Source organism: Rhinoraja longicauda, chromosome 8 (genome assembly GCF_053455715.1).
Source record: "Rhinoraja longicauda isolate Sanriku21f chromosome 8, sRhiLon1.1, whole genome shotgun sequence".
Taxonomy (NCBI): Eukaryota; Metazoa; Chordata; class Chondrichthyes; order Rajiformes; family Arhynchobatidae; genus Rhinoraja; species Rhinoraja longicauda.
The window spans coordinates 21,210,723-21,224,441 of record NC_135960.1 but is presented as its reverse complement, the minus strand read 5'-3'; the positions used below and the strand labels follow the sequence as shown (position 1 = coordinate 21,224,441).

The following is a 13,719-nucleotide window of genomic DNA, read 5'->3' as shown; positions in this document are numbered from 1 at the left end:
TCATTCAGAACTGTAAAACATTCACCTTACATGAAATGTCTTACAAACACTGGATTATAAATTCAGTGGACACTGGATAACGTGGTTATTGTGAATTGTAGGTGAATGCCAAGTGCACACTTCACACCGTTTATTAAATGTGGATTCTGAAGGCATTGTTATAAAATTCAAGTGAAATTAGTCAAAACTAAGCATTTGATTCTAAATCTAGATAATGTCATGTCATGGCACTCCACAAAGTTCCTGTTAATTCAGTGGGACATTGAAAGTCATGTAACCATTGGAAGTTGATTAAATTATGTTAGCATGTGCGATCCTGACCCCCTCATCTACCTCATTGGAGACCTTTGAACTATCTTTAATCAGACTTTATCTTACACAAAATGTTGTAGCCTTTATCTGCACACCATGGGTGGTTTCATTGTAATCACGTATAGTCTTTTCTTTGACTGGATAGCAGAATATCTTTTCACTGTACCTCGATACACGTGACAATAATAAACTAAACTTATTGAATGCTAACATACAGTTTTTTTAAAATGCTACAATATTATGCACTTCTTTTCTCTTCAATGATAATATTGCATTATTGCAATCTGATTGTTTCTAAATAGAATTATTTCCCATTCATAATATAAACACATTGCCAATTAAATGAATGACTTAACTTGATAACTTGTAAACATAGTCACAAACAATTACCATCTGGTTGTCTGTGAGGATGGTACACATGGATGTCCATGATCTGATGCCAAGAGCTGATGAGTGAAATCTTGTTCAAGCCTGTGGTTTTATGAGCACGGCTGACTGACTTAGTTTTCCAATCTGTCCAATAGATGTAGTCTTCAAATAATGTCACCGCTAATACATGTGGGATATCTTGATTATGAACTGCAACAGGATATGGTTATATTAATGCACTACATTGGGAAATTGCAAGGTACAACAATCCACATTGTAAAACCAATTGGCCACAACCCACATGTAACGTCTAATGAATAATTCCTCTGTCAACATGCAGCTACCCCAATGTTTCCCTTTATCACTTCAAATATATAAAACAATGCATAAACCCTTGTAATACACATTTTATTTGGTTCAACGGGTGAGAGTAAGAGATGATTTTGGGATTCTTCATCACAAAATAAAAAAAATAATCTAAAAATGATACACTGTACTTTGAACTTAAATCCTATGAAAACAAACTCTCAATTTACGTCAAAGAACTACCTTAATGCACAGTGAACTCAATGGAACTCAAATTTGATGCAGTTGGAAATCAAATTGGATGCAGTTCCACAAATACTGGCAGTCCATTAAACAAAATACTCATTCAAAAGAAAGCAATGACTGTCAGGTCAAACCCAATTTTGCCCTCACTCAATACTTGTACAGATGTATATCGATGAGAAATCTGAGCCCAACCTAACAGAAGTCCTGTTGATTTGTGGTGCGATGGGGAAGCCTATTAAAGCATCCTGACTAAGTTCAAGCAAATCAGCACCAATTAGAAACAGCAGCTGGAGGTCTGCCAGATTGTAGCGTTCATTTCCACACACATGTTGCATGCACCCGTTAATCAATCAGAGATCCATGCAAAAAAAGAGTGTGGGTATTTTGTTCCTTTATTCACAACTGGGAGCGAGGGGGAGGGGGACAATAATACTGAGCGAGGATTATTTTATCTTTTAATTTTTCTCTCTTTCTGGACTGCCTTTGAATAACCTTGTGGTATTATCAGGCAAAAACATTTGATTTCCTTTGATGTATATGATAAACAACAACAAAAAAATCAAATGTTTAGTCTATGGAGCACTATAGGTCATGTCATTGCTGATAACTGAAGCTTGGCTGTAAAGTTAAAAACATAAATCCTTCAATCACTCTCATCAGCATTTTTAAAATTATCTTAATGGGGATACAAAATTCACATATCCATCATATTTTCAATAGGACATTTTGCAGCCATCAATCATCAACCTAGGATAAATTTTAATTCTGCTTTACTTTGTCAAGAACGCATGCTCTGAGTGTTATTTCAAATCTGACAATTTGATTCCTTCTAAGTATTCACCTGTGTCAAATCTATAAATAGTAAGCATAGATGACAGCTGTAGAATATATTTTACTCTGATATTGAAGATTTTTCCTTGTGAATTCCTGCAAAATTTTGGATTTTCTATGCATACATTTGACAGCAGTTATAATATTCTTTCAGTTGTCACAAATAAGTAATGAGAAATTCAAATGACAAAAGACTTAAAATCCTGTAAGAATGCAGTATAGACTTGCTCATCAACAAAGCTTTAGGTGGGAATATAAAACCAGTTTTCCTTTTAAGTTTATGATCAACCGAGGTTAGATTTTCAGGACTTTAAAAAACAATGCACCACAACGCACAAGATTCAATTTTAAAATACCAATGGCATTTTTAAACGGCAACTGCAGAAAAGCGCTGTAAATTGCTCTCTCCACCAACGTTACACTCAAGAGTGATAGAAAATGCCTTTGCTCCTGCAATCCATAATCTAGTAAATCTCCAATCTTGACAGAAGCAACAAGGGCTCAATGAGCTTTCATTGTGAAATGAGGACAAAAATTGCAAGTCATCTCAATCGAGTTTTTCTTTGAAAAAAATATAATTTTTAAAAGCCAGAATCAAAATTTAATACAGAAACTGATTCTAGACCTATTTTTTATATTATTTTCTGGAATTCAGCAGAAAACCATTAAACAACTGCAGGTTAAAAATCTTCCATTACTCAATTCTGGGCTGATTTTTTTTCAGTAAACTTCACTCACAACTCTATCAAACCACTAATGCTTTGTTCTTCCCTGAGATCAGAAATTGTATCAAAGAATCCAAGAGTCAATCCAGGGGAGTCAAATATTGTTCAGTGATGAACCTCCATAGAAGATAGTCCCCACAAATGGAAAAACTACAGAGGGAAACTCTTAACAATTTTCCTCCCACATGTGAAACAAACCACTTATATCAAATGAGCAATCTACTAAATTTGGAAAAATTGAATATGTTAAATAAACTGTTCACATGATTGAATTATGTATGATGATTTCAGAAACATCACATGTTAAATTGTTAAAACTGTTTTCACTTGAAAATAGAAACCTGTTTGATTTTTCCCCTCACTGTAACCAATCCATTAAGATGCCTATTCATAAATGGTACCCATATTTGCATTTCAGATAATGCTATTACCAATGACTCCCATCACAGACTCTTGATTTTCTTTTTTTGAATTTAGTTTAGTTTAGTTTAAAGATACAGTGTGGAAACAGGCCCTTTGACTAACCGAGTACGTACCGACCAACGATCACTTGTGCACTCCACACTAGGGGCAACAAAATACAGAGGCCAATTAACCCAGGAACCTGCATTTTTGGAATGTTAAAAGAAACCAGAGCACCCAGTGAAAACCCATGTGGTCACAGGGAGAACGTGCATTCTCCATAAATATAGCACCCGGGATCAGGATCAATCCCGGGTCTCTGGAGTTGTAAGGCTGCAACCACCCTAGTATGAGCAAACTTCAAGAATTATGAATTTTTAATAGATTTTTTTTAAAACACATTTCTCCAAATTTGCTGATGTAAAAATGTACAAATGGGGGAAAAAAACAGCCTTACCTACCTCTATGTCTATTGGATCCATCCAGGTCAGCAAACTCTATATATCCTTGCTGATCGTCAGCCCAATATAGCCTGTTATTCACATAATCTAGACACAGACCACTTGGCTTTATGATTTTTGTGCTTATAACAATGTGTTGATTAGTTCCATCCATTCCTACGCGGCCAATGTATGGATTTTCACCATGATCAGTCCAGTATAAATATCTGAACAAAAAATAGTTATATAAATATCTGTTAAAGAACGCATTTTTTAATTTTAAAAATCCCCCAGAAAATCTTGGAAACAGCCAACACTTCAAGAAGTACACTTCTTTTGTACTTTAACAATTGGCCTTAAGAATAGTATCTTCACTCAGTGAACAGTTACAATTTAAAATTTCTACCTTGTGGAGTAATTGAGCCATAAAGACGACAGACATCAGGAAGAAGGGATTAGGAAAATATAGTGAAAGAGTCATGCAGAATTGCAACAGGCCCTTCAGCTCAATTTTCCCATGCTGATCAAGATGCCCCATCTAACTACTCCCACCTGCCCGTGTTTGGCTCTTATCCCTCTAAACCTTTCCTATCCATGTACAAAATCCAAAAATATTTTAAATGTTCTATTAGTACCTGTCCTAATCACCTCCTCTGACAGCTCATCCCAAATACAGTACCTAACACTCTTTTTGTGGAAAAAGTTGCCTCTCTGGTACTTATTAAATCTTTCCTGTCTCACCTTAAACCTATATCTTGTTGATTCTCCTACTCTGTGTAAAAGACTGTGTATCCAACCTATCTATTCCCCTCATGATCATAGATACGGCACGGCATAGATAGGGCGGCACGGTAGCGCAGCGGTAGAGTTGCTGCTTTACAGCGAATGCAGCGCCGGAGACACAGGTTCGATCCTGACTACGGGTGCTGCACTGTAAGGAGTTTGTACGTTCTCCCCGTGACCTGCGTGGGTTTTCTCCGAGATCTTCGGTTTCCTCCCACACTCCAAAGACGTACAGGTATGTAGGTTAATTGGCTGGGTAAATGTAAAAATTGTCCCTAGTGGGTGTAGGATAGTGTTAATGTACGGGGATCACTGGGCGGCACGGACTTGGAGGGCCGAAAAGGCCTGTTTCCGGCTGTAGATATATGATGATGATGATGATGATACTTCCATAAGATCACTGCCCAACCTCTCCCTATAGCTCAGGTCCTCAAGTCTTGGCAACTACTTCCTAAATATCTTTCCTATAGTAGGGTGACCAGAACAGAGCACAAAACTCCAAATGTGCTTCATCACCACCTTTTACAACAATACAGAACATCCTAACTGTTATTACAAAATGCTGGAGTGACTCAGCAGGTCAGGCAGCATCTAGGAGAGAGTGAATGGGTGACGTTTCGGGTCGAGACCCTTCTTCAGTCTATCCTAACTGTTATATTCAATACCCTGACTGATGAAGGCCAATGTTAACAACTTGAGATAGGAAGACACTGAGTAACCTGTTTTTGCAGTACAAATGTCATTGCATTTCTAATCTGTCTGAAAAAAAATCATAAGTATTGAAGCTTAACCCCACTTACTCTTTTTTATGCTGCTATCTCACTGAATGAATGGCTTTAGATTTTTCATGTTTTGTTAAATTTTTAAATCTGCAATATTTTGCTGTAAATTTTGCTATGTTAACTCTGGCACCATCAAAGAAAGTGACAAAACACCAGCACTCGGGGAAGAGGTCGCACAGTCAAAACAAGAGAGCACAATTATTAGCTAACTATTTACATTTTTACAAAGCACATTATTGTCGTAAAGTTGAATTTAATTAAAATTAAAGAATGAATTAATCAGAATTAAAGGATGTTCCTTTAGGAAGGAGATGAGGAGGAATTTATTTAGTCAGAGGGTGGTGAATCTGTGGAATTATTTGCCACAGAAGCCTGTGGAGGCCAAGTCAATGGATATTTGTAAGGCAGATATAAATAGATTCTTGATTAGTAAGGGTGTCAGGGGTTATGGAGAGATGGCAGAAAATTGGGGTTAGGAGGGAGAGATAGATCAGCCATGATTGAATGGCAGAGTAGACTTGATGGGCTGAACAGCCTAATTCTGCTCCTATCACATGACTTTAATGAGGTAAAGTTGGTTTTAGGTCAGCAACATTGCGCTAATCAGTAAAAATGACTTGGTACAGTTTTATAGGGAATGGTAAAAGGAGAGTTTATTGGGTCCACTCTATGTCAATTGTCTGTACAGGCACACAGGTGACTCCTGCATCTGTATCACAAATTTCTGTAATGCAAAGGCACAACATCTACACATGTGTCAAGAAATGAGAGTTGAAAAATAAATTGTTTATCGCAGTAAATTTATAAGAACAACATTTTATTCCATAATCCATTCTTTTTTTGGTGGTGATTTGGAAATTCCATAAGGACAAATTTCTGTTACCTGAACTGTAAAAAACACTGGAGCCATCTGTACATTCAGTTCTATTTCCTTACACCACCCCCCAAGATATGCTTATCCATAATCCTATTGAAAAAATTTCTGCCTCTATCTGCTTGATAGAACTCTTAAGGATAGCGGAGTCAGGGGGTATGGGGAGAAGGCAGGAATGGGGTACTGATTGAGAATGATCAGCCATGATCACATTAAATGGTGGTGCTGACTCGAAGGGCCGAATGGCCTACTCCTGCACTGATTGTCTATTGTCATCAGTTCAACTGATTTGCCTGAACTGGAGAAGAAATGGATGCAAACAGTACTGGTGAAGGTGGACTGTCTGACAGTGACTTTGGAATTTCAACACTGAATTACAGATGCAGAAAGGCCAAAGGTGCTTTTATTCAAAGTTGATGGTGAAAGTTTATAACTTTGCGCCTATTACATCCACAAATGCTGGGCCAGATATTTTTCACTTAATTTTTCACATATTAAGAATATCACATATTTCACATTCAGAAAAAAAACTTAAGATTACAAAAGTTGTTTGCCTCAATTAAATAAACAGAAATACAACAATTAAATCCATGTTTTCAGATGATCTTTTACCATTGTAGATAAATATTGATAATGGGAACAATAATTAAAATAGATATTAAAACGACCATCGCAGTATGTACTTGGACTTTACATAATTGGTCATTGTTAAACTTGACACTTCCCATTTTCATGGACACGCTTACGTTTGATGAAAAAATAAGATAATTCAAACACTGGATGATTGAAATGTTGGTCAAAACTTTTTGCTATTAAACCCGAAAATCCCAAAGACATTTTTAAGGGGTATTAAGTAGTTAGATTACCATATTTTTATTCCGTTAAATTCAGAATTAGATGTAGCTCAGTCAATATGAATACATATTTTAATTATATGTTAATGCAACTCTTAATATTAAGTTCATACCCAATGCGAGGATCTATCACAAGATGCTTCAAGCTCTTAACCCCTGTGTTCAGAAGGACTGTTTGATAAAGTCCATTAAGTTTAGAAACTTCAATAGTCATCTTAGTTTTGTCACACCAGTACAGATTCTTGCCAATCCAGTCAACAGCTAATCCTTCTGGAATGGCTTGTCCTGTATGCTGGACCACCTAGCAAAAACAAAATGATGTGTCAGTATTGACCAAAGGACTTCTTACTAAATAAATAAAGTCACACATAAGTGCAGATCTTGATCACCATTGCTCTGAGGATTTATATGATCAAAATAGGGTTTTGATTGAACATAAACAAATACTAATCTATATCATTTAAACAAAACCAATGTAACACCATAGCTGAGCTCCAATTGGTTTGATAGGGAGAATATGGATGCCGAGGTAGATCTTCATTCACAATTCTGTGTGCCCAGATGCAGCTTGGAGTTAAGAAATCTTCAAGAGAACTTGTATATTGAGATGTATTCAGGATTTATAACATTGCCATATCAACTGGTTGAAATCTATAGAATTGTAGTAATCAAAACTCTACCACCAACAGCTTGACAAGCAAAATTTCTACAAAGGGAAAATAACAATAAATCATTAAATCCACAAATTATGATACCATGAATATTATGTAATGTTCAGCAGAATTTAGTTCTTGTCATGTTTCAACAGATTTCCATTGATTTGTTCTCAAGAATCGAATTTTCCTGTTCCCGGTATTGGTTTGCATGTCAGCCTGAGGCAGGGCACATGAAAAATAAAACACCATGGGCACGTAGATATTCGATTTTAGATTTTGTTAGTTATCACTCATGTTTAGTTTTCAAGATTTAAAGTAACTCTATCTCTTCCATATACTTAAACAAATTAACAATTTCAAAAGCTTGATATAGGACAGAGAAATAACATAAACACTACGGCACAGGAACATTTTCCTTGGCCTGCCATCTCTGCGCTAACCATGATACCAATCTAACTAATCTGATTTTGCTGCACATCATCTACTCTATACCCTGCCTTTTCAGATCTCTCTGCATGCCACTTAAACATTGTAATTCTATCTATGTCTAACCTCTCCCTGACAGCGCATTCCAGGCAACCATGTAAAAAAATTTGTAAAGACATTTTTGTATTCCATAATCCACTTTTTTTTGTGGTCCATCTTTGTGTAAAAAAAAAAATGTTTCAAGTACCTTCTTTAAACTTTCTCTTTTTCACCTTATAACTATGTTCTCTTGTGCTTAACATTTCGAGCCCTGAGGGGGAAAAAAGCTACCCTTTCTATGCCTTTCCAAATTTTACACACATATATCATGGAGGTATTTTACATATATCTATGCATGTAAATGCATTTTAAGATTTGGTCAAGACATATATTATACTGATAGAGTTTCACAAAATTTGAGTATTGTCCCCAAGCAAACATTAATAACGAGTCAGAGCTAATTTAAGGTAAGAAGGTTTATATGGAAACTGAGGAAGTCTTTTACACCTAGAGGGCAGCTGGAATATCAAACTCACTGGCTGAAGGAGGGGGAGGGGTTCAAAAATACTCCCCACTTTTCATAGGAAGAAGATATTACATATGAGGCTAATGCCCAAGAACTGCAAAGTGGGATCAGGATGGGTATCTCTTTTTCTGTTTGTTAAGACACAAAAAGATGAACCTGCATAGAACAGTACAACATAAGAAAGAGACAGTGGGTCTTCAGCACATAATGTCTGTGCTGAACATGATGCCAAATTGAACTACTTTTCTCTACCTGCACATGATCCACATCACTCCATTCCTTGCACATCCATATGCCTATCTAAAAGGCTTCCAAATGACACTATCACATCTGCTTTCAGACCATTGTCTCTGGCAGTGTGTTCCAGGCACCCACCAGTCTGTGTATAAAAAATGCTCCTCACAGCTCCTTTAAACCTTGTCCTCTCACCTTAAAGCCATACCTCTGGTATTTGACATTTACACTCTGGGAAAAAGATTATGTGTCTACCTATATCATATCATATCATATATATACAGCGCGGAAACAGGCCTTTTTGGCCCACCAAGTCCGCGCCGCCCAGCGATCCCCGTACATTAACACTATCCTACACCCACTAGAGACAATTTTTACATTTACCCAGCCAATTAACCTACATACCTGTACGTCTTTGGAGTGTGGGAGGAAACCGAAGATCTCGGAGAAAACCCACGCAGGTCACGGGGAGAACGTACAAACTCCTTACAGTGCAGCATCCGTAGTCAGGATCGAACCTGAGTCTCCGGCGCTGCATTCGCTGTAAAGCAGCAACTCTACCACTGCGCTACCGCTATCTATGGCTCTCATATTTTTTGTAAACTTCTAACAAGTCTCTCCTCAACTTTTGACACAAAAAAACCAATCCAACCTCTTCTGATAGCCAATACCTACTCAACCAGACAATATCCCGTAAACCTCTTCTGCATCCTCTCCAAAGCCTCCACATCCTTTTAATGGAGAGGGACCAGAACTGCACAGAGTACTTCAAATATGGCCTAAAGCTGCAACATGATTCTTACAGTCCAAAGAAGGTAAATATACCATCAGCTTTAACCACTCTATCAACTTGTGTTTGCTACTTTCAGGGAGCGATGGACTTGATCTGCAAGATCCCTCTCTACATCAATGCTCATAAGAATCCTGTCATTAGCTGTAATTATTCCTCTTACATTTGACCACCCCCAATACAACACCTAACATCTGCCTAGATTAAATTCCATCTGCTATTTCCCTGTGCATATCTGTAACTGATCTATATCTTGCTGCATCCTGTGACAGATTTTGGCGCAGTCTTCAACTCCACCAATTTTTGTGTCACCATTTAACATTTTCTCCAAGGATAGACACAAAGTGCTGGAGTAACTCAGCGGGTCAGGGATGGGTGACCTTTGGGTCGGAACCCTTCTTCAAAAGTCATCCATCTTTTTCTTCATAGATTGTGCCTGACCCACGAAGCTACTCCAGCACTTTGTGTCTACCTTCGATATGAACCAGCATAGAAAATAGGTGCAGGAGGAGGCCATTTGGCAGTAACTGCAGTAGCTTTGCACACATTTTCTACGTTGTTTATAAATATCGCGAACAAGTGAGATCCCAGTAATAATCACTGTAGAACACGACTGGTCGCAGACAACAGGCCAGAATCATACCCTTCCACCAATAACTCTGTCCTCTATGGGTAAACCAGATTTAAATGCAAATTCACCATGGATCCCATGCATTTTAGTCTCCTGGATCAGTCTATCATGAAAGACCTTTTCAAATACCATACTACAGTCCATGTAGACAACATCCACTGCCCCACCCTCATCAATCAATCCTCAAAAAACAATCAAGATTGTTTTGGCTACCTGCACAAAGCCATGCTGACTGGCAGTAATTATCCCATTCTCTTTCAAATGCGAGTAAATCCTATCTCGAGAATCCTCTCCAATAGCTTCCTTGCCATAGAGGTGTGGATTGCTGGCTTTTACTTCCTGGATTATCCCAATTTTCCTTCTTAAACAAAGGAACAATATTGGCTACTCTCCAGTCCTCTGGGACTGTAATGGTGGCAAGAGTGGATACAAAGATATTCATCAAGCCCTGACAACAATTTTCCCTCTTGTTTTTTCTCAGTAAACTGGGATCGGTCCCATCAGGCCTCGAGCACTTTATCCACTTTAACGCTCTTCAAGAGACCCACTACCTCTTCCTTGATCTCAAATTGCCACAACATGGGATCTCATTATCCTCCATGTTTTCCCCCTGGTGAATACCAGTGCAGACTACTCAATACCTCGCTTACATCCTCTGACCATGCATATCATCTAACTCGATGTCAGGAGCATCACTTTAAAAGCTGGAAAAGCAACAAAGCAGTGTCCTGTGTCTCTTTTTCTATGAATAATGTTCCATGATGGAGGTATTGCGGAACTATACGATTCAATTTATGTCAATGCGGGCAGAAATATGCATCGTGGAACTAGGAGCACCATTATGTTGTGTTTGACACAGGGAAACATGCAGTTGTATCAACATGAATGATGCACAGAAATCTCATAATTTCACTGAGAAAAAGAAGGATCTGTTCCAAGTAAAAGCCAGTCTTGCATGGCCAATGCCGAAAAAAACCCCATTGATTGTATTTCTCAGCTACAGTGAATAGATGTGTTGGCTGGCTATTAAAATAGAAGCCAATGAAGGTTTTTATCTTGGCAGATCTGTTGTGATTCATTTAACATTTTGCAGTAAAATTTTGCAGTGGCAGACCGTATCAGAGACTCAGTTTTTTTACACACCTTCCCAAGTGCCAACATTTCTATGTCATTATCTTCTCTGCTATTTCCATTCCTTATTAATGTCAGGAGAATTTAAATCCTTTTCTGCCACGTTACCTTTCATAAATTTGCCAACATACTTGCTCTTCTATCCTCGCATGACCATTTATGGAATGTAGTGTAATCCCAACTGTGCAGCAGACCCTATCTTGCTTTTCAGTCCAATTCCTATGACTCCCATTGTTGCATTTCTAAAATATCAACCGTCCTCATAACCAATGCTCTTTCTTTCGCGAATATTACATGTTTGTTACTTTTTCTTTATCCCAACCGAATATTATCTGAAAGCTCAGTGAAGAGCTGGGCGGCACGGTAGTGCAGCGGTAGAGTTGCTGCTTTACAGCGAATGCAGCGCCGGAGACTCAGGTTCGATCCTGACTACGGGTGCTGCACTGTAAGGAGTTTGTACGTTCTCCCCGTGACCTGCGTGGGTTTTCTCCGAGATCTTCGGTTTCCTCCCACACTCCAAAGACGTACAGGTATGTAGGTTAATTGGCTGGGTAAATGTAAAAATTGTCCCTAGTGGGTGTAGGATAGTGTTAATGTACGGGGATCGCTGGGCGGCACGGACTTGGAGGGCCGAAAAGGCCTGTTTCCGGCTGTATATATATGATATGATATGATATGAAGAGGAATGCCAAGCTAACACTCTTGCACTATTATTATTCTCACACCTGCACTATTATTATTTGACATATAGGTGTATGCAATCAGCAATAATGCTCTTGAAAAGCATTGTGGATAACTTCCCGTGGCCGGATGCGACCTATCCCAGTTTACAGCTATATTTCCTAACACCATGAATTGAAATATGTACTATTAAATAACACCTTTAAGGATTTGCTTTCCCAGTTTTCTTATTATCCTAGTTTCTACATCCAGCTTTGGCATTCTCCCTTCTAAATTCTGCTCGGGTTATCATCTCCAAGACCATTTTTTAAATCTCCCAATGATATTAGTCAACCTCCTTATAATAATGTTAGTCACTGCCCAATTAGGATCCATCAGGAGCGGTCATGTTTCTCCAGGAATGTGAGTTTTCCATCCTGCATCAACTCTGCAACTATACACAGTCCCGCTGAGTTACTCCAGCATTTTGTGTCTATCTTTGGTGTAAACCAGGATCTGCAGTTCCTTGCTACACACGTACCTTCTTGTGACTTGTAAACATTAGCTTAATGAGATGAAGATCCATCAGTTTGTTATATCAGATGATGGAATTGCTAAAACTCACAATATTATTTTAACAATTTTTAATCAAATTATGTATTCCAAATTCTGTTAGGCACAATCCTCTGGTCTCTTCATTTGGTTTTAATAGGAGTACTTGAATGTTTTTTAAAATGGACAATTTGTGATGTATTAATGGTCTCCAGTTCCCCAAACCTGATGTTCTATTTCTGGTGCTCCTATGCTCTCACTCTGCTGAATGCAAATGAAGGAAAAAATCAAGAATTTCTTTAGGCACAGTACATGTTTCAGCTGCATGGTTTTGACTCCACAATGATGAAATCAGTCCCCAAGGACAACAACAGATCATCGAAGGAGCTGGAACTGTTTTGTGTTGTGAGGATAGATGTGCAATGTCAAGAGGTCATGAATATGAATAGGGGATTATCCAATTTTAATACTATCCAGGTCACTGGATCTAAAAAATGACTGCGCTAATTGTATACATGGATGCTGATTCCTCAGGTGTATAACCTCCTTTTACCAATGTTGTGCAATTATTTGTATCATTACTCCGAGCACTTTATTTCCCCCTCTCCATTACAACTTTCTGGTTCCCAAACAGAAAGAAGATGATTCTATGTTTCTTGATTTTGCATTATGTATTCAATTCGTGTACAAACCGGAACACCTGATAGGAAACAACAGTACCCTCTATTGCCTTGGAAGAGCAAGTGGTTTCTTTTTTGCAGTTGGAAATACAACAGTATTTTAGCAGGAACAAAAACAGAAATGCTAGAAGAATTCACCCTATCAAATAGAACATGTGGAAAGAGAAAACAGTCAACATTTTGGCTCAGCGACTCTTCCTCAGAACTGAGCGCAGAGAGGGGATGGGAAAATGGGAAGGGTCGCTGATGGTATTTGACTGGCTAAGATCTTCCAACATTTAATATTTTTGTTTCAGATTCCAGCATCTGCAGTTTTAATTATTTATCAATGCTGTTGACTTTGCAGAATCAGTGCATATTTTCCACTTTGTCTCAGGATTATAGCTGGACATTTTCCTGAACAAAAAGATTTGTTCAGTTTGTTGCTGATTCTACCCACTGTGGTTCAAATAGGGCACAACTGAAAGATG

General features: G+C 38.1%; 1 protein-coding gene across 1 annotated transcript in view; it reads right to left on the bottom strand.

Moving 5' to 3' along the window:
• LOC144595762 (low-density lipoprotein receptor-related protein 1-like) overlaps positions 1 to 13,719 on the bottom strand; it is a 1,259,652-nt gene that overhangs the window by 132,573 nt on the left and 1,113,360 nt on the right. Inside the window, exons 59-61 of the mRNA XM_078403382.1 lie at positions 7,038 to 7,225; positions 3,653 to 3,858; positions 703 to 891 (exon numbers count right to left, since the gene is read on the bottom strand). Coding sequence (XP_078259508.1) covers positions 703 to 891; positions 3,653 to 3,858; positions 7,038 to 7,225 — 583 coding nt within the window. The remainder of the gene's footprint in view (positions 1 to 702; positions 892 to 3,652; positions 3,859 to 7,037; positions 7,226 to 13,719) is intronic.